Genomic DNA, 21,149 nt, shown 5'->3' with positions numbered 1-21,149 from the left:
AGTTCAATAAGCTACAGCACATCCCTTTGCAAACTGCAGCCAAAAGAAACTACACACAATCTTCTTAAAGGTACCAAATGCTTAATCTTAGCTAGAATATGGAACACCAAAAAAAGAAGTCTTCGAACAGAAAATGTGAGTCCATTTGTCTTCCCCAACAGTTTCTTATGCTGCATTAGGAGCATAAACAGACTATGTCTCCTAAACACTTATGAGTAATTTTAATACATTCAGTAAACACAAAAAATACTCCACAACATTAGGATGTTGACTCAAGCATACACAGAAATGAGAAATGCAAATGCACTCTGTCAGTTTTCATTTCATCTGTTATTTTTATTACATTGCTTTTCTGAAGCCTTTGCTTCCCTGATGTATTTATTTTTCTGTCCTTCATTTTCTTAATGTCTTATATTCCCTGAAAGTGAGTGCATTTTAATCAATTTGTAATATATATTAAATAGAATACATTTAACATAGTCATGAAGCATCTTTATAATTTCCCAAACTAAGTTCTGGCTTTTCAGATTTGTTACCATGTGGTGATCTGCCAAATTTTCCAAAGAATGTTAGAAACACTGAAATAAAAACAAGACCATGAAGAGCCCCAAACAAAATGACAAGAAACATGATCTTGAAAAAGGTCCTGAAGATGTAGGTTTTTGCGGCAGCCAGGACAACAACTCCTAATATTGTAGAAACTGCACCTTGTAATACTGGGTAACCCAGCAGGGACAGAGCCTCGATTGCCCTTTCATTGGCTGATGACTCTCTACTTGTAACAAAGGCATAGGAAACATGAGCAGAAAAATCTACTGAAAACCCTATACAAATGACCAGGTTGATCATGGATATAGAATCGAGATTGACATTCCAAAATGTCATGAAACCAGCAACACCAACTATAACAGAAGCTATAGCAAAAGTCACCCACAAGCAACACAGAGGGTTGGGAATGAGCAGAAGGGAGACAACGAGCATTGCAGCGGCAGCAACGGCAACGTTCTGGATGGTGTTCTGAACTATTACCAGGTACTGGTCATAGTAGATGAACGCTGGGTGATACACCTTCAGTGGAATACTGCACTGCTTGGCTGTCTCTCTTAACTGATTGAGAAGATTCTTCTCATCAACAGCTGAGGTCACGTTCACGGTCTGGATGAAGAAACGTGAAGCTTCTATTTCATCTTGAGTTTTGTTTATGTCCCACTCAAAACTGGAACGAATTCTGAATAGTATCGGTAAATTATCAAAGAAGGGAGCCTTACTGTTTATATTTATTGAACTGCTTTCGGCAAATACTGTGTATACTCTCAGCCATGACTCTGAGAGGTTCTTATCTACATAGGAAATGTTCTCTAAATTCTGTGCACAGCTCTCAATGTCACGACGAACTGTCTGATTCCAGTAATCTACACTTTCAGTAATGACAACCATGACCCTGGGTCCGTATGTCGAGAAATATTCCTCATCATCATCATAGTATGGAATAACGTAAGAGTCATCATTAGCCAGATTTCGAAGATCGATGCCTTCCCTGACCTGAGTACACCCATAAACACTGGCACCCAAATATGCTCCGTACAGCAACACCACGAGTAGCTTGATCCATTTATTTGTAACGAAAGGCCCATAATACTTTTTAAAGAATATGCTCATTGGATGTTCACCTTCTGGCTCAGAGGACTGCCCAGAACAGTTGCCGATACAGCAAGCATTGTACAGGCAGGAGTTCTCTGCCTGATCTTGATCTACTCCCACACGCATACAAGTCAGCCAGTGTCGGTTGCCTTGCTCCCTTTTATGATTTAATACAAGAACTGCCCCAAAGAAGGTCATGGTGTATACATAGCAGAAGACAAATGCAGTGCCCGTATAGAGGCAAAAAGATTTCACAGACGGAAAAGCAGTCCAGGTACCAATGAAGAACGCCAAAACATCTGTGAGAGTGGTGATGGTCACAGAAAGTGCTGCCTCTGAGTAAGTCTCAGCCAGCAGAGATTTAACATCAGATTTCTCTTTTTTCCTTGAACTTTGTTCCCAGGAAGCGACCATGATGAACATGTCATCAACGCCAACTCCTGCAAGGGGAGAAAAAGTTAATGCTGCACTGCAAAACAGCAGCTTCCACTAACACCCAACAAAACTACAACATTAATCATGTCTAAGTCTGCACAAAATTTTGAAAAAGAAAAGCCATTAACATGGCTTTAGTGCTGATGCAAGTTATAATAGAATCAGGAAAACAGATCCTTTATGTGTAGCTGAATGTATTACCTTTCAGAAACTCTTGGTGACCTGATGGGGTGGTGACCCCTCACCCTACTCTGCTGAAGGACTGAGCAGACCTACTCCATCTCTGAAAAGTGTCTTGTACCTGCTGTCCACGTGTCCACTCATGTAGATGACACAGATCTCAAAGCATCATGTGTTCTGATGTTCAACTATCCTTACCACTGGAAATGTATCCCGTTATCTCTGGAATCTTTTCTTCATCACTGCAGCAACTTAGACTAATAATTTCTTGCTCTGCCATCAGCACACATGTACAGCAGTTGTTATCACAGGGGATAATGGTGATCCCAGTTTTCCAGTGGGTCACTTTTTTGATCTCTGGATCACTTTTTAATGTCTTTTTCCTCCACTTCTCTCCAGTTTATCATTCAGCCCTTTTTCACAATTTATTATTCATTTATCTTCACATTTATACTCATGCACTGAAAAATATTACCCCCCAGACTTCTGGGAAACTCTGCCAGGAAGACTGGATCCTGGGCTTGGGTTTTTGCTAAGATTCCAAAGCGAGTGGAAGTTCAAAAAGGAAGAGCCAATGTGCTTGCCTCAGCTCTGCCAAATCTCAAGATTAATTTAATCACAGACCTTTCAGTATTTTGCCAATGCTGTCAAGGGCTCTCCTATTCCCCAAAAATTAAACACATGAAAAAGGAAAGCAAGACCACATGAATAGAGAAGTGAGCATAGATGACTTAGCCAAGCATAATAGAATAGATGAAACTACTACCTGCTGCCTGAAGACATGCAAAGATGAAGCAAGCAGCACGTCAAAAGGTACTACTGAATGGCAGCGACCCAGGCTGAGCTGAGCTGAGCTGAGCTGAGGGGCTCACCCTCCTGGAGGAGTTCTGAGGAGGCGGCACCTCCAGGTATGTCCTTCCCTCGCTGCAGCTCAGAAAGTTGTAGGATCTGATGCTCACATCTTGAAAGAGTGACACCACTAGGTTGTGTTAACTTTGCTTTAGTCTTTGTATCTGAATCAGACTCACTTTTCTACTTACCCAGAATCAGGAATGGTGCGTTTGCTACAGTGACCACAAACGGCGCTCCACAGAAGAGCATCAGTCCAAAGCTGCTCAACACAGCTAAGCCAGCAGAAACCACGCCACAGCAGGCAAGCCAGACATTATTTCTTATACAGCTCAGTCTAAAAACATTTCAAGGAATATCTTAATTACATGTCAGATATTTCAGCAAAGTGTGTGGCTTCACAAGTGCACAGATACCAGTGATACCCTGTCTAAAGAGAACTCCTGATGAAAGTTGCTAGGAGACTTCCCAGGTGTCATCATTGGACAAGATTAATTTATCTGGGAGGTGCTATACGCATTATTCTACTGGTCAGCTACGTTCAGAAGAGATGTGTACTGATCTTTGGATCAATAACAAGAGAGCTGGCAAAATGAAGATATGTAAGCTCCACCACTGAGGCTAGACTTAGGGTGACCCCAAAAATGGTAACTGTTTAGAAGCTCTTTGCTTGTACATGGGTTCTTCATGGTGCACATCAGTGTAATATGGAAGCACCTCCCAGGCAGTAAGTGCCATGTACAGAAACGTTCTCAGCAGGCAGATAGGCTACTGGCCTTCTGCCAAGACACCCCTAAGGGCTGGCTCAAGGATTCCCCAAGAAATGCTCTGACGGGCACGATGCTTGATGCAAGTGTTAAACCAGGCGGCCCACCCTGTGAAGAAGAGCAGAGGTCACTGCTCATGGAGCCATAGTTTAGAAGGTATTTTACCTTAAGCAAGAGACGATTGAAAAGGTTATTGTCAAGAAGTATGTCACGGAGAAGAGAGGGATCACGCTTTTGGTATTTCCTTCAAACTCCTGCTGTCTGGACAGCGAAGTAAAGTAAGTCACCTGCCGTTAAAACAAGGAAAGAAAGGATGATGCACTTCTCGTTTTCTTGGTCTTTGTACACACGCCCAGGCAAGGCTAAAGCTCACGCTGGCAGCAGAGCACTGCCGTGGCCGCCGCAAGCCGCAGGCCACCCGCCTTTTCCCCGCAATGTCTGCTGTTCTTTCCGCGACGGGGCTGGCCGGACATTGCGGCTCCGTACGGCCGTACCCGGCCCTGCCTTACCCGAATGGAGCTGAGGTGCAAGTCCGTCAGCTTCGCCGAGATGTTCCGCAGGAAGCCCTGCAGCCACTGCCGGCTGTCCTCCGCCTCGGGGCCGTCCTCCCGCAAGTAATAGAGCAGCTTCAGGGCCCGCGCCGACAGCACCCGCCCGTCGCGGGTCTCCACACCGCCCAGCGCGGCCCCGAGGAAGTCGCCGTTGTTGACGGGGAACTGGAGGCTCTGCGGGGCGGGCGGTCGCTCATCGCCCCTCCGCGACAGCAGCGGGTTGGGGCTGGAGCAGTTGCCATCGCTGCGGGCGCAGAGCTGCTCGTACTTGGGGTCGCGCACGGCCTCGTCCAGCCGCAGCACCTCCTGCCACGCCGCCGGCGCCAGGACCGAGGTCCCGTTGGTCGCCACGGCGATGAGGGCCGCGTAGGCGCCCTCGGTGGGCAGCCGCGGGGCGGAGAAGCGCGCCGAGTCGTCGGTGGGGAAATGCCACCGCACCAAGTCGCGCTCGGCCTTGGCGGGGCCCCCCGTGGGCGTGAACTGCCCCTCGATGTCGTTCGCCTGGCGCTGCGGCAGGAAGAAGAAGCCGGCGCCCAGCCCGCCCGACAACAGCAGCGGCACCAGCACGAAGGGCCAGGGGCAGGCGGCCACGCCGCTCGCCAGCCCTTCGAAGAGCCGCCGCAGCGGCCGCTCCACGCAGTCGGTGTTGCGGCAGGAGCAGCGCTCCGCGGGGTCCCGAGGCCCCGCCATGGGCGAGGCAGGGCACGGGCTGCCGGAGGCTGCCCCTCCTCGCCACGGGCGCGGGTCCGGCGGTGCGGTCTGTGCCTGCGCCGGAGCAGAGGAGAGGGAGAGGAACGGAGTGGACTGCGAGGCCAGTGGATGGGGAGCCGCCCTGTCCGCGCCGGGGCCGCGGAAGGAACGAGCGGTTTTTCAACGAGCAGAACCGCCCTCGCCGTGACTCAGCGGGGCTTCCGCAGCCGTCCCGGACGGGCCGCGGGTGCGGGCGGGCTCAACAGGCTCCCCATGGCGCGCCCCGCCCCGCCTGGGCCACCCCGGGTCCCCTCTACCCCTCCGCTCCGGCGCCGCTCCAGCATTTCATCCTTTAGACCTCATCGGCTTTTGTACTGTTTTCCCCGAGGCTACTGCAGCCTTTACTTCAGCACTACGGACTGTTCTTCCATCTGAGAGCAAAAGAGACAGTGGTGATGTGCCGTGTTTGCTCTCTCGGTTAACAGGTTTACAAAACGGGGCAGTGAGAGCTGAAGAAACAAAGACTGAAACAAGGGTTAGTGATGGCCATTGGCAAGTCCTAAGAATCTCGCTGGTATGATACACCAGAGCCTTGTGCAGTAACAATGATAGAAAAGATCTTTCCAAGTCCATAAAATACCCTGCAGCCTGGTGTTCTTGACACTGGTGACAGTAATTTGGCTTCTGGCTGAGAAGAATATTAATCTTAGATGTGACAGTGCTGGAGCGGTGTCCAGGCAATGAGCTAATACATCACAGACAGGCCCTTCTCATCCTTGCCTTTCTTTCAAAGAAGCAACTTTCTCCTCTCCTGCCAGTACTTGCCAAGAAAAGTTGTAGGTATTTTTTCTCTCTCATCGTGAGCAGACAGCCTTGGCACCTGCGAGCATAAAACAGCCAGCCAGGCTCTGAGCAGTGTTGTGTGTGTCTGGCTGTGCTCAGCATCTGGGGCAGGTTGGATCCTGGTGATTCCCTTTTCCACGCACAGGTGTTCTGTGACAGCTGTGTCAGTTCTGAGTTTCTCTGTGGGAGATGGGCACTTAGAAGCTATTTCCTGTAGCTTCTAAGTTGTTGAAATCTAGGAACTGGCCTCATGGCAGGAGCTACCCAATCAGGGTATCTAGTACATTGGTCTGGGGATCTGTATATGACCAGACTTCACGAACGAAGATTTGGGAAGGGCTCTCCCCACGTGGGTGTGCCCTTCCAGCCTGCGCAGTGCATTTTTTAGGTGAGGCACAGCATGCACAGAACTGACCCCACCCTTTAAGTCCTAAGGTCCATATGCCATGGCCAAGCGAGCTTGGACAGTGACAGTGAAGTCCTCGGAACTGTCACAGCACCCGGTCCTAACCGGGGCTGACCCTGTTGAGCATCCGAGATCTGACGGGATGGGATGGCAGGGAGGCGTTGAACTGCCAGGGGACAGTCCCTACTGAGACTCGAACTCAGGACCTTGGGATTCAGAGTCCAGGGTGCTCTCCTTTACACCATGGGACTGCCCAGATCTGACTTAGAGCACAGGAAAATGGCTCCAACTCTCAACTCAGAATGGACTTCAAGCAGGTAGTATGTGCCAGTCTTCACCCAGAGACTGGATTCTTGTCCTTGTTGCCTGACCTGCTCATGCACTGTAACATCTAGTAAGATAAAATCTGAAATGGTCCTTGGGGTAGGGCCAGGAACTGGTCACATAACTTCCAGCAAGCGAATCTATATGGTATTTCTTGGGTGAAGGCACAATCTTTCTCCCCCCATTGTTACATTCCCATTGCTGGAAGTTTCAAAGTGAGATTCCAGTGAATTACTGTTTGGACATACTGTAGATAAATACTCACAGTGCCACACTGTGTGTTTCCCATTTCTAAAGAAATGGTGACAAGGAAAGCCATGCAGAAGTCCAGAAGATAAGAGGCTAATGTGTATGTCTGAAACAACAATAGTCAGATGGCTATGGAGGTGTGGTGGTTTTGGCTCTAGTTTTAGGTAGGCCTCAATTTAGCAGTCTCAGAGAATCTGATGTAGGTTAGAGGGGACAAGCATCACCTGACTTAAGCAACGAAAGAGATATTTCATATCATTTGACATCAAAACAAGTATAAAAGAGAGGGAGATGGAACTTCTGTCTCTCTTTGGTCTTCACCTTAGACCTGTGAGGAAGCACTGCCTTGCCTCTACCGAGATTAGGCCTTGTTACCATCCCCTTTTCACATTTGTATATATACGTGTTTTATCATATTCTGTTTTTAGTTTTCTTTTCTTCTGTGTGAATATGAAAACCTTGCCATTTAAAGTTCCTTTTCTATTTTTTTTTCCTCTGTCCCTTTCCCTTGGTGGAGAGGGCTCTGACAAGCAATTAAGCAGTTAGCATTTTGCCAATCTAAACCAAAACAGGAGGCAAACAAAGATTGTTGGCAATAATAGACAAAGATTGTTGGTAATAACCAAGGATTGCTGAAAATAACATGCTGTGAGAAAGAACAAGATGTAGCTGGAGAAGGGGGCCATGCAGAGGTAGGGCAACACTTTTCTGGGACAAACATCCTAGTTTTAGATCCTGGAGATAAGCAAACACAGTACTGTACAAGCACAGGAATGAGGCCAAGAAGTTGACATGGACTATAGGGGCGATCAAGACCACACAAGATGGTCAAGGTCAGCAAACTGCTACTAAAATGGTGCCATATATGTCAACCAAGATTTCAGAAGTCGGGGAAAAGTATAGCAGAGTTTCATGAGAATCAGAAACTGAATATGTGAGGAGAGTGCCCCTGATGGGTGGTGATCAGATCATGTTGTCAGAGGCAGAGGGTCAATGATTCTGGGGGCCAGAAATGTTTCTGGTGGTGTCTGACCAGAGAGAACTGTGGTCTTTAACTAAGCGGGCTGCCTTTTGGACAGGAGGTTTGGATCCATTACAGAGGGGTGAACTGGTTATGATCGAGACCCCCAACTATAGATCATGTGATCTAGAGTGTACAGAAGGCAACATGTCTGCAACTGATGAACAATAAATGGTGTGTTCCAGGACAGCCCTCACCTATGTCACTGGTTGCCATTTCAAATAGGATGTCTCCCATCATAACAGGTATGCCAGATGCAATAAAACTATATGGCACAATTACAGGAACTGCTTGAGGTGAGAGTTAACTGCAGAGAGGAAGAGGAGCTAGACAAGGGAACCAGGAAAGACCCTTAACTTGAGGAGAGATAGCTTAGGGTCTAATTAGCTACAGCAGAGGGATGGTTTCACTGGTACTGTTTGTCAACAGAAAACAGCAATCCTAACAGCCACACTACAAGCAGTCACTTGCTTGGGCACCTTGACAGGGTGGCAACATATTTGGAGAAAAGAGGTATTATCGCTCAGTCACACTCCCCTTCTAATTCTCCTGTCTGGCCTGTGAAAGAGCCAGGCAGACAGTCATGACTTACGCTTTATTACAGGCAATTGAATGCTGATACCACACCTTTAACTGCTGCTGTGCTATATTTTGCAGAGCTAGTAACTCAAATTCAGAGAGCATCCCACTCATGGAGGACAGTTCTAATTGCAGGAGACCCCCTTGAAAAGGTAGGGAAGCAGCAATGGCAGTATGGCAAACACTTCGTGAAGTTAAGATTCCACCTGAGGAATGTCATGGCCAAACTGGCCCTGACTGACCAAAGAGATCTTTACTATTCAATTCAACTGCATTTAAAGAAATAAAATAGGGATATTCTGAGTGGGATAAAGGACTTTTGTTACTACCCTGAACTGTTACACAACTTGAGCCACCCTCTGAATTAACCCCTTCAAAACTTACAATGTTTTCTCTTCTCGGGAATGATACTGGGAGTGATGCCAGTGCATCCCCACCGAAGATCAAGCTAACCATCTAAGGACTGCTTATCCTTTTTCTAAGAGCAATCATTGCCAGCATGAACTGAATTTGGTTCACACATCAATAAGCTCAACCCACAGGGTGGAGACCCTCACTTCTTTATTTATGATAATCAGTATGACAACTATAGTACACTCTGCATCACACATGTTTCTCAGTTGTGGGTGCAATTTACTGCAGCAAAAATTATAATGGAGATGAAAGCAATTTGACCACTGAAATTCAAAAAGTAGCCTGAGATAATGCAACTAAATTTAAAAGGGAATTCCACTCTTGATGATAACCAGTTAATTTCACTTGTGACCCCACCAACTGTAAAGCCATAGTTTTTGTTTTAATGAGACACAATGCTTTGGTATATACTATCCACCCAATCCTTGTGTCAAAATTAAATCACAGCAGAGCTGCACTCTATTCCCAGAGTATGGGCCTGAGGGAAGGGATGTGCCTATATCAGAACTTCTTTGATTTTGTACTTGTAGACAACCTTATTGTAGATTCAAGTAATCATACATATTTGAGTCTGTAACCTTGTTGAAATTCTGGGATGTGATTTTAGTATTCAGCTCTTGTTATATCTTATCTGTTGTTATAATTTAATTATATGCTGACATAAGATCTATAGCCTATCCCTACTGGAATGAATCTCACCTTGATAAGAAAGGTGCTATTGAAGCAAGCACAAGTAAATGGACAAAAGACTTTGATTACTGTTCATCACCATGTGCAAGAAATCCACCGAACATTTACTGAGCCTGGGAGCGATGCCAGCAGTTTTGTAGAATCATTGAATAACTTGGATTGGAAAGACCCTCTGGCACTTGTCTCACTTGTGCCCTGCTCAGAGAAGGGCTGCTGTGGGTGTTGGGCTAGGTCACTCAAGGCTTTGTCCAGCTGAGTTTGAAGTTGCCTCCAAGGGTGCAGATTCCAGAGCCCCTAAGCAGCTTGTTCCAGTGTTTGACTACTTCATGGTGATTTGTCCCCTCATCAATGTCGATGTTTTTGTAGATGGGCTGCAGGGGTGGCCTCTGTGAGGAGGGGCTGGGGCTGCCGTGATCTGGTCACAGTCTGGGCCGACTGGATTCAAAGAATCCAATTTAGGTCATGACTGGGACCATCAGGGGAGTCTGTGGCACCTCTGGGAAATTGTCTTAAAGCAAGGATGGTAAACACTACGGAAAAGGAGAAACAAGGCTAGGGTGGGAGGAAAAGGAGGGAAAAAAATCAACACTGGAGCAGGAGGAAGGAAGAGAGAAGAGAACACCTGGGCAGGGGCTGGAGCCAAGGTGCTGCAGAGCAGAAGCTGAGAGATGAAGCCCTGAGTGGTCACTGTCAGTGAAGGAACCAGCACTCGTGCTGTGTCAGTCTCCTGCCCTGGCTACTGCCTCAGCAAAGGGGCTGAACATGCCCTGGGGTGAGGGGACTGAGGAGCAAGAAGGATGGCAGGGGGAAGAGGTGTAGGAAGGAAAGCAGAGTTTTTTCCTGAGGGTTGGTTGGATTTTTCAGTCTCCCTTGATACCAGAATCTGTAACTAATAGATTGTTAGTTGGCAAATAAATTAAATTAATGAAAATTCCCTGAAGGAGTAAACATTTTTTGCCTGTGACAGTATCTTGCTGGAATTTCTTTGATACAATTTGTGACAGTTGGTCCTTGTCCTTTCCTAGGATATCTCTGAGAGCAGTCTGGCTGCCTTCCCTTACCTTCCCATCACATGTCTGAAGACAGTACAAAAATGCTTCCCACCTTTGGTCCTCTTTGGACGAGATCTATCTCCCCTGCCCTGGTTCATTGGGTGCTCCAGGACCCAGCCCTGGTGCCCCTTCACTGGTCTCACTCCAGTAAGCTGATAACTCTCCTACACTTGGGAGCCCAGCCCTGAGCATATGATGAGGTCTTGTGCTGAATGGAAGGATATAATCACTTCCCTTGAAGTGCTGGCTACACTCCTGCTATGTAGCCCCCTACGTGGTTGGCGGTTGCCACCACAAGGTTGTGTTGTTGACTCATGTTTACACACTCGTGGTTAATTGTGTGGGTGGTCAATATAGACTTAAAATAAAATTGACGTGTAAATTCTTAGGAAATAAGGTGGAGGAGATGCAAAAAACCTTAGCACTCTAGTTTCTGAGCTCCACGAGTAATTCTTTCCAAATGTGCTGTGTTTCATAGGTAGAAAATATCTCTGTGATTTCTGTCCTTTCCACAGATTCCTGTAGCCCAAAGAAGTTTCCATATACAACTGCAAAGATCTTTTGCAATCATGTTATTTCTTATAGAATGCCATGAGACAGCATTTCATATAGATTTTCCCAATTTCTTGAAAACATAGTCAGAAATTTTAGCTTATAGGTTCTATTGTTTGTAGAGGTTAGCTTACAAATGAGAAATGACAATTTTTCTGTGCTTTAAGTTATAATTTTTAAAAATTATTTTTCATTTCTCAGTTGTCTGCTTTCATAAAAATATTGGGAAATTGGAATGTTGTTATTAATTTTAAAGTAAAATAAATTTCACAGAATAGTTTGGGTTGGAGAGCTGTCTGGAGATCCAGTCCACCCTGTGCTGATGAAGGGTCGACTAGAGCAGGTTGCTCAGGACATTGTCCAGTTCAGTTTGAAACATCTTCAGAGCTGGATATTCCACAAGCTGTCTGGGCAACCTATTCCAGTACTTGAGAACCCTAAGTATAAAAAGGTGTTGATTTGAATCTTACTACTGTAGAGATAATCTAGAAAAGTTATAAAATCTCCCATGAATGTCACTATGGCCCAGACTTGGTCACAAAAAACTAAGAACTGAATTCCTCTTGTTTGTCTATTGTTATAAAGTCTTTGAGCTCAGGGACAGACTCCTGCTCTGTGGTAAAGTGTGACACAACCAAGTCTGAGAAAGCACTGTGTATTTTAATTTCAAAATGCAGAGCTTTGTTCTTACACCAGGAATGGAAGTTTGCAATTTCAACTTCTCAGTCAGAGATGGGATGGCTTATTTCTGCCCCTCTCCTTGGAATGACAGGACAGAGGGGCATTTCCAAGTGCATCCAGGCTGCCTTTGAAAGTTCTCTGCCAATTCTGTGAGACACGGTAGACTCTGAAATAAAGAAAAGTAACATCAAGAAGTCTTTCATAACATTTCTCATGCAGAATCAGGTATGCCTGTGCCATTTCTGAAGGAAATTTGATTAAACTCATCTTTACAATGCCCACCATAGTACCTGACAGTAACAGAGAAGTTGTCTCTGATCCTATCCTATCCTATCCTATCCTATCCTATCCTATCCTATCCTATCCTATCCTATCCTATCCTATCCTATCCTATCCTGCATTTGTATGAGGCAGGAGTACTCTGAGGGCTGCTTAGCTACTGCTTGTTTTGCATGCCTGGCTGGAACAACAGGACTTTGTTACCTGTGCTGGGCAGTGACAACTGGTGGCCCTGAGGTTACCTGACTGCAGAAGATGTGGGAAATGCAGTGCTTCAAACCCCTGTATCCAAGGGGGAGATGTGCCCTCTGTGCCTTCAGTGGCCAGTGTGCAAGACAGAGTCACATTCCCTGGGGCCTTCAGGAAAATGCCCACAAAGGAATGATGGGGATGGCCTGGTGATGAGGGCAGCCACATGGGAGGTGAATTCCTGGATTCCTCTAGAGTGACTTGTCTGTCTAGAATATATGATTCCAAAGAAAACTCAGAAATTATTCTGGCACCAGGACCCGGAACTAAATATATTTATTCATATTTTCTTTGGGAGTGCACAGTGACACTGAAACCTCCACCCTCTAAGTGCTGGCAGGACGAGTGGCTGCTGCTCCACTGCTGCATGATGAGATTGATGTCTGTGTTCATTTGATTTTTCAGTTTTGTGTTTTTGATTTCAGAATCATGAGATTTTCCATTAGGACTGCTCTAAGTTATACTTTTAAAATCCTGGAATGCAATGATTCTGATGTAATGTGAAGCTACTGAAGAACTTAATCAGTGTTGTACATCCTTATAAAGGGTCTGTAACATTTCACTTTCCTTAATGTACATAAATGATTTCCCAACATACCTCTATAGAACTGGAAAAAGTTTACCTCTTTAATTACTGTGTTATTTATACGGAGTATATTATAAATTGTTCGGTCAGGTCTCAACGATCTTCAGGAACTGTAAGTGCATGTTATTTATGGAGAAAAACTACAGAGTAAAACTACAGTATGTCTCTTTTGTTCCTGCTTTGATCAGCTGATGTCTGTTTGAGCTTTGTTTGTAGTTTTTTAGTTATTTTTAACACTACCTTATTATTCTGAATATTTATATATCAGAGAATACTGATCTGAGCACAAACTAAACTTTGATTCGTTAGAGCTCAGATACATGACAACGATCTTGCAGGGACTAATGCAAATATTTATTCTGCTGTGCATGGGTGGGATGACCTTTCAAACCCCTCCCCACTTCATATTCTGGAAGGTAAATTTTATACTTCCTTGAGAGGGAAATTTTCTACCAACTACACAACTAATGTATTCATTGCTTATCTACTCCAGTATTTCTGTGCAAACAGCATTTTAGAAAAAAATATCTTCTTCTTAGGAAATCCAGGCTCTCCTGTCATTGATCTATATTTATTACGGGTGTGCATATCAGGGTAATATCTTCTGTTATTGTGCAAACATGGAAACTGCTTGTCTTGCCCTATCTGTGCCTATGTATTTTTATCAACATGTGTCTTTACAGTTTTTTGGGGGAGCCAGAATGTTTACAGAGATATTACGTGGGTAACTTGCTTTACATACAATATGCCAAAAACCTGTAGAGAATTTTGGCTTCTTGGATTCCTGTCAGCTTGGGAGTGCATTCTCTAGGAGGCTGACATGTCACACAGAGACTGCATGTCCTTGAGAATAGACCTCTTTGGTCCCTGAGTAGTGACAGCCATGTTAGATAGTGCTTCTCATAAATGAACTTGAGTGCATTCTGATCCCATCTTGGTCTTCCCCTGGTACTTCCATCTTTCTTCACTCTTTTCATTTTCCTCACTGGTTACCTCCTGGAATATTGTCCAGGGAAATCAATCCTGTTGAGCCAGCAATCCTCTCAGATTACTAATTGTAAAAGAAAAATGTAATCCTGACTGTTTCCCTTTCCATTTCCCTTTCTTGATAGGAATTATCATCTGACTGAAAGAGTCGTTTTCCTTTCTTTCTGAGACTATTCCTCAACTGTTCTTTACTTTCACTTGGAGTGGGAATGCAGTGACCACCTGCCTTGGTCCAATGACCAGCTCTCTGCAACACTATTGCCTTTGTTGACCAGATGTCATGGTTTAATCCCAGCCGGCAACAAAGCACCACACGGACACTTGCTCATTCTGAGCTTCAGCTCAAGGTCAGACTGAAGTTCCAGCCTGTCCAGTATCAAAACGTTCCCAGACACAATTCAGTAAGGTGATAAGCTGTATAGTACTACAGGAAGTAGTGAAAAGAAAAAGCGGCCACTAAAAAGCACTAGACTGTGATATACAGACAGAAGAGTGAGCCCCATGGCAAGCACAGGAACCTGTTCATTTGTAGCTAAGCAACACTTACAGATATAAATTCAACCTAGCACATCCCAATTGGATCTGTCATTAGCTCAAACCCTTTGGCCCCCATGCTGAGTCACAAAAAGGTCTGTTGTGGTTTAACCTCAGTCAGAAATCAAGCCCCAGGCATCTGCTTCCTCACTTCCCCACCAGCAGCTTTGGGGAGAGAATTGGAAGGGTAAGAGCTAGAAAACTCAGAGGCTGAGGTGAATGAGGTTTGATAAGGAGCTCAAAGGCTGCACAAACAAGGAAAGCAAAACAAGGAATTAATTCACTGCTTCCCATGGGCAGGCAGATGTTCAGCCATCTCCAGGAGAGCAGTGCTCCATCATGTGTGATGGTTACTTGGAAAGACAAACACCATCACTCCAAATGTCCCCCTTTTTCCTTCTTCCCCTCAGCTTTATATACTGAGCAAGAATGTCATATGGTGTGGAATATCCCCAGGGTCAGCGTGGGTCACCTGTCCTGGCCGCGTCTCCTCCCAGCTGCCCATGCACCCCCAACCTGCTTACCAGCGAGGCAGGAAGAAAAGCAGAAAAGGCCCTGGCTCTGTGTAAGCCCTGCTCAGCAGTAACAAAAGCATCTCTCTATTAGCAACCCTGTGTTCCGCACAATCCAAAACAGAGCCCCATACCAGCCACTGTGAAGAAAGTCAACTCTACCCCATTCAAAAACAGCACACCAGACCTCCATAAACTGTTAAAGGCACTTAGACACTCATCTCTCATGTAAGCAGATACTTATGTTGTCACCATCTAGAGCTGGTGGGCAGTTTTAGGTAAGGGAGCATTGATTTATGTGTGCCAGATTTCTTATTTAAATCTGCAGCAGACTACTCCTCATGGTTCACATGCCTGTCTGCCATTTTCATTAAGTCTATTGAGAAGAATAATGTCTTCTAAAGAACTGTCCTGCCAGTAAAGGAAAAGTTCAGCTGTCCAGATTCCTCTGGCTTATTCTAAGGCTGTAGGGTTACAGAAACAAGTTTTTAGGAAGAACTAAATTTCCACATCCAAAGAGTAGTGGTGAATGGTTCAATGTCCAGATGGAGATTAGTGATGAGTGGTGTCAGTGTTCCAAACTGGAAACAGTACTGTTGATAACTTTATCAGTGGCATAGACAATGAAGACAAGTGCACCCTCAGCAACTTTGCAGGTGACACCAAGCTGAGTGGTGCAGTTGACAGTCCTGAAGGACTGGATGTCATGCAGAGGGAGCTGGACAAGACTGAGAAGTTGTCCCACGGGAATCTCATGAGGTTTAACAGGCCAAGTGTGAGGTCCTGTACGTGGGCTGGGACAAAGCCCAGTACCAGTACAGGCTGGGGGATGAAGGGATTGAGAGGAGCCCTTCCGAGAAAGATTTGGGGGTACTGGTGGATGGAAACCAACAAGAGCCAGCAATGTGCACTTGCAGCCCAGAAAAACAACTGTATCTTAGACTGCATAAAAAGAAGAGGTATTTCATCAAGTGCGGCCAGTAGACCAAGAGAGGTGATTCTCTCCCTCTACTCTGCTCTTGTGAGACACCACTGTGACAATGTGCTCCCCACCCTACCTTTTTCTGCTTGAGCAATAGACACCAGTGGTGGTCATGATGCTTTTGTCTGGCCCACAGATAACAACACAATAGTTGAAGACCATAAATCTCACTCAAGGGCTAAGGGCAGGAAGTCTTGCTCAACAGCTCAGGGCTAGTTGAGCATGCAACAACGCCAAATATGGCTGGCATGTAAGTATGCCTATAAGTCAATCATCTTATTCCATAAATAGCGGACAGCCAAGGGCCCATTGAACTGTCCTGCATGGAAGCAGACTGCGTACCAGGATCTCCCCTTGAGTAGGAAATGGCTCTCAAGGTTACTTCTCATGGCTGAGAGATTGCTTGCTGCAACACATTCTTGGTAAGTGATTAATAGCATGCTAAACTTTGAAATCATAAAGTAATATAAAGTATTGATTGTGCACAGATAATCCTCTAGACGTAAACTGTTGATCAAATCTGACTAAGTCTGGATCTGGCTACACTTAAACTCCCCTCATAAAGGAGTTTAAAAAGCAAGAGAGTCCTTTCTGAACATCATGACTCAACAGGATGGTGTCCCTGACAGTTTTGTCTGACCCTGTTCTCTGTGCAGTAAAAAATCTCATTAAATCTTGTTAAATCACTGTCACGTTTAGTATCAGACTTTGTTAAATTACTAATTTATATCAGTAAACATATTGCTATCTCTCTTTTATGAGTGAAGTGCATCACTAATTCTGTGATACCCTCCTGGAATACTGCACCCAGCTCCGGAGTCTCAGCAGAGGAAGGACATGAATGTGTTGGAGTGGGTCCAGAGAAGGGACACAAAAAAGATGAAGGTGATGGAATAGCTCTTCTATGAGGAAAGACTGAGAGGGTTGGGGTTGTTCAGTCTGGAGAAGAGAAGGCTTCAGTATGACCTTGTTGAGGCCTTTCAATACTTAAAAGAGGCTTATAAGAAAGACTGGGACAGACTTTTTAATAAGGTCTGCAGTGAAAGGACAAGGCATAATGATTTTAAACTAAAAGAGAATAGATTCAGACTAGATATAAGGAAGAAACATTTTACAATGAAGGTGGGGAAACACATCAACATGTTGCCCAGAGGGGTGTTAGGTGTCTCAACTGTGGAAACAATAAAGGTCAGGTTGAATGTGGCTCTGAGGAGCCAGATCATGCTGAAGATGTCCCTGCTTATTGCAGGGGACTTGGACTAGATGATCTTTAAAGATCCCTCCCAACCCAGACCATTCTATTTCAAATAATTTGACATCTCATGCTTAAAGTGAATGGCTTGAGTTGAAAAAATCAATAAAAAAAGACCAAGAAACCAACCTATTCTTACTTATTGAGGAGGACTGTTAATTAATGTGGAAGAGAACCTCAAGAGACCAGCAGACCAAAGGAGCAATCATTTTTGGTACAGCAGTACTTTGTGGTTCCTCTCCTAAAGACTCCTTGAACAGTTGTAATTGCCTGTTTTCCTTTCTCATTTCTGTGATTGCCCTCTCAGACAATTCTTGTTGCACAAGATATGGAAGAGAACACAGCCCTGGTGAAGGATAAACAGGGTAATTCTCTGTTACAGGAAAATTGGATCAAGCGTGCATCGTATTCTTTACGCTGTCACTTAGACCATAATATCTGTCTCTGAATGGGATCTTCTCTGTGATTTTGAAGCAGGTTTTTTTATTTTTGTCATTTGAGAAAATATGTGAGAGATTAATATTAGTTCATGATTCTTCTTGGGCTAATTTTCTATGACAGGTTGTCAAGAATTGCCATTTCACTTAACACTTGGAAACTTTTCTACAGTTTTCAGAAGAAATCATAAATAATTTGTACTTTGCTCAATATGTTGGTATAATAAGGGAAAATAACTTTTTGGGAAGCTGTTTTTTGTGACTTCAGTCCAAAGTCTGTAGGCTTGGTCATAGGCAACTACAAGGTTATGACATTTTGCACTTTAAAACCAACTGTATCAGCACTGAATGTTATGAATCTTTTATCTTCAAAGAGGAATAATTTTTAACGTAGGGCAGACCCAGTTCTTCAAGGCATCATAATGTGATTTCTTAGTGGATTTGAATGTAGCAGGGGGAGTCCTTGTTCTCGGTTCAGCTTCTGTCATATCCATAAGCATGGCTTGCTCCAGAAAAAGCCCCCCCACAGGCTGGGAGGGAAAATAGTCAGCGAACTTCTGATGCTGTCAGAAGCTGTAAGCTCTTTTCTTTTATGTAGTGCACTATATAGTAAAACCAGGGTGACTGCTCAGCTACACATACGAACAGGGAGGCACCTGGAATTTCCTTTCTACTATTTACCTCAAAGGTGCATGCAGGCTTTTACTTACCTGTATAGCTTCTGTCCAAAAGTCCTTGTACCCTGTGACAGACCCCTGTGCTGTGCTGGTGCATGTCACTGGCAGGCTGTATTGTGAAGCTTATGAGTCTTAAAGAAAAATTAGTCCAGGTTTGCCTGGCAGAAGGAATTATCTCTGCAATTTCAGACTGTGGTGGGCACAGTTGGGCCATTCTGTTCTATTGCCCTCTCTACAAATGTGTCATAGAGAGATATTTCTTTATTGTTGTTCACTCCTGAAATGCATTGAGTTTGACCATTGTCAGACCATCACAGGATCGGAAGGAACTTTGGTCAGTAGTTCATTCCTCTCCCACAGTGTAGGATAAACTGTGTCTGTATCACTGCTGAAGAAATCAGAAGTTACTGCTACTAGCCTTTTTTTGAAAGAACTCAGTGAGAAGACAGGCACTTCTTTTTTGGGTTCTTTCCCGTGTGAATGTTGTAGTTTAACCCCTGGAAACTCAGCACCACACAGCTGCCAGCTCACTTCCTGCTGGTGAGATGGTGGGGAGAACAGGAAGGGTAGAAGTGAGAAAGAAATTTGTGGGTTGAGATACAGACAGCTTAATGATTAGAAATACACTAAAAAATTGTAAGGAAAAGAAAAAAAGAAGTAAACCAACAGAGACAGGAAAATAAAACCCAAGAAAAACAAGCAATGCAAATGAAAACAATTGCTCACCACCAACAGACCAGTGCCCAGCCAGTCCCTGAGCAGTAGCCCCTGCCACCAACCTCCCCCCAATTTTTATTGCTGTGCATGACATCTAATGATATGGGATATCCCTTTGGTTGGGTGGAGTTAGCTGTTCCAGCCGTGTCTCTCCCAGATTTTTGTGCACCTGCAGCCTGCTGGCTGGTGCAGCAGTGTGAGAGGCAGAGAACACCTTGATCCTGTGTAAGCACTGCTCAGCAGAAATTTCCAAGTATTCCCAGCAGTGTCTGAATTCTGTTGATAAACTCCTACTGACTCTACTGGGAAAAGGGAAATGTAAATAAAAAACTTTGGGACCTGACATTTTGAAATTGCTTGGTGGGGAGAACTATGGATTTATAAGGAAGACTGTAGGCAGAAAGAGGCATAAACTGTCATTTGGTGGGAAGGTGCACTTTAGGACTTTGATGGTGGACACTCACCTCGCTGATGGGTTTACAGACTTCAGCAGGGAATCCAGAAGCTAAAGGTTGGTGGCTGTAGTCGCACAGTGAAGTGAGGAAATGGAGCCTCAACAGGCTGAACAAAAAATGGAGAGATTAAGGAGTGGGAAGAAGTCCTACCTACCAGTAAACAGGTGAAATTTCAACCCTGGGTGACATTGATCATCTCATGTTTTGCAGGCTGCAGGTGGATGCATCTATGTACCTGGAGTTAAAAAGAAGTGTGAACAGCAATCAGGTAAAGAGGTGCCAACTTCTTCAATAACCTCTTACTGGTCACAGCCTCATCCAGGAAGGGGTAGAGTGTGGGCATGAGTCCCTTCATAAAGGGACAATGCCAAGAGGGCAAGCACAAAGGAGCTTGGCTCTGCAGCCTGGCAGCTAGGATATTCATTTGTGAGGTGAAAATGATTGATTCTGGCTCTGAGTCAAGACTAAGAGTTTTATCTGAAACAGCTATGGATTCCAATGCAAAGTAATTGAATGTAGATGGTACAAACCCTTCCCAGTGATTCCCTGATGCCTAGATGTGTGATGCCTAGATGACTTGGCACCTCATTATGGTGAAGAATTTATTAGCTCCAGCTAATGGCTGAAAATATGTGTCACTATCTTCAGTGCCCACAAAGCTAAATTAAACTAATGTTATCAGTGCTGTGTTTTGAAATAATCCACACATGTTGTTTGTGCTCTGAATTTGTTAAACCAGATTGAATTCATAGGAGTGTCCAGTGTGTTTCTCTAGAACCTCGTAGACTTGTTAGAAGGTGATGCTTACTTTTTCAGCTTACTTTTGAGTGTGAACAGGATGGCAGCAACAGGAGCTCAGGGATCTTCTAAACTGAAAATAGAGGTATCTTGTCAGTTCACCTCACAGACTGCTGGGTAAGCAAGTTTGGGTTTTGTGGTTTGCTGGTTTGGCTTTGTTTTTAATCAAATCAGTCTGCTAAGTCCCAAACACTCATTGAAATCCTGAGATAGATCTTGAAACCTTTATTTGGATATAGTCTGTTTTGTCTTCCTGTTGCCAATGGTAAATGAATGCATGCTTTGTACAATGTTTTTAATCAGAAAACAAAAATAATCTTTGTTGCAGTGCAGTACGGAGTACAGAAAATAAAACTCATTGTATCTACACCTTTGAATGACTTATTTAGTAATTTTTTCTACTCCAACTACTAATGTGTTTTGGAGCCTCACTTCAGCTTTCTAGTTTTCACAGAACTCTGTTGACAAGCTTTAAGTTTAGGTGTTCCTGCTTGAGCAGGAGAATTGAGCTACATCTTCTGCAGGGATCCCTTCCAATCTGAACGAATCTGTGATTCTATGAAAACTCGCATTTCCCACAACTTTGGTTGATGTGCCAATTAGTAATGCTTGCAGGGAAGGAAGGAATTAGAGAGGCAAGCACACAGGTGGGCAGAAAGACCAATTGTCTTTCCCCTGGGTTGTTGTTTCTTGTGTTGGAGATAGTGCTGTTAAGAATTACTGGAGCCATTCCCTGAATTGCAAAATCTGAGGTAGATCT

At 44.6% G+C, this 21,149-nt stretch overlaps 1 protein-coding gene across 1 annotated transcript; it reads right to left on the bottom strand.

Moving 5' to 3' along the window:
- LOC139673990 (patched domain-containing protein 3-like) lies at positions 1-5,281 on the bottom strand. Its single transcript, XM_071560026.1, has 4 exons — positions 4,382-5,281; positions 4,038-4,159; positions 3,297-3,442; positions 1-2,081 (listed from the first exon to the last, which is right to left on the bottom strand). Exons 1-4 carry the CDS (start codon positions 5,111-5,113, stop codon positions 481-483), a joined length of 2,601 nt encoding a protein of 866 aa, XP_071416127.1. The 5' UTR covers positions 5,114-5,281; the 3' UTR covers positions 1-480.
- Between the last annotated feature and the right edge of the window lie 15,868 nt (positions 5,282-21,149).

This window comes from Pithys albifrons, chromosome 7 (assembly GCF_047495875.1).
Source record: "Pithys albifrons albifrons isolate INPA30051 chromosome 7, PitAlb_v1, whole genome shotgun sequence".
NCBI lineage: Eukaryota > Metazoa > Chordata > Aves > Passeriformes > Thamnophilidae > Pithys > Pithys albifrons.
This window is presented reverse-complemented; position numbering and strand designations above follow the sequence as displayed.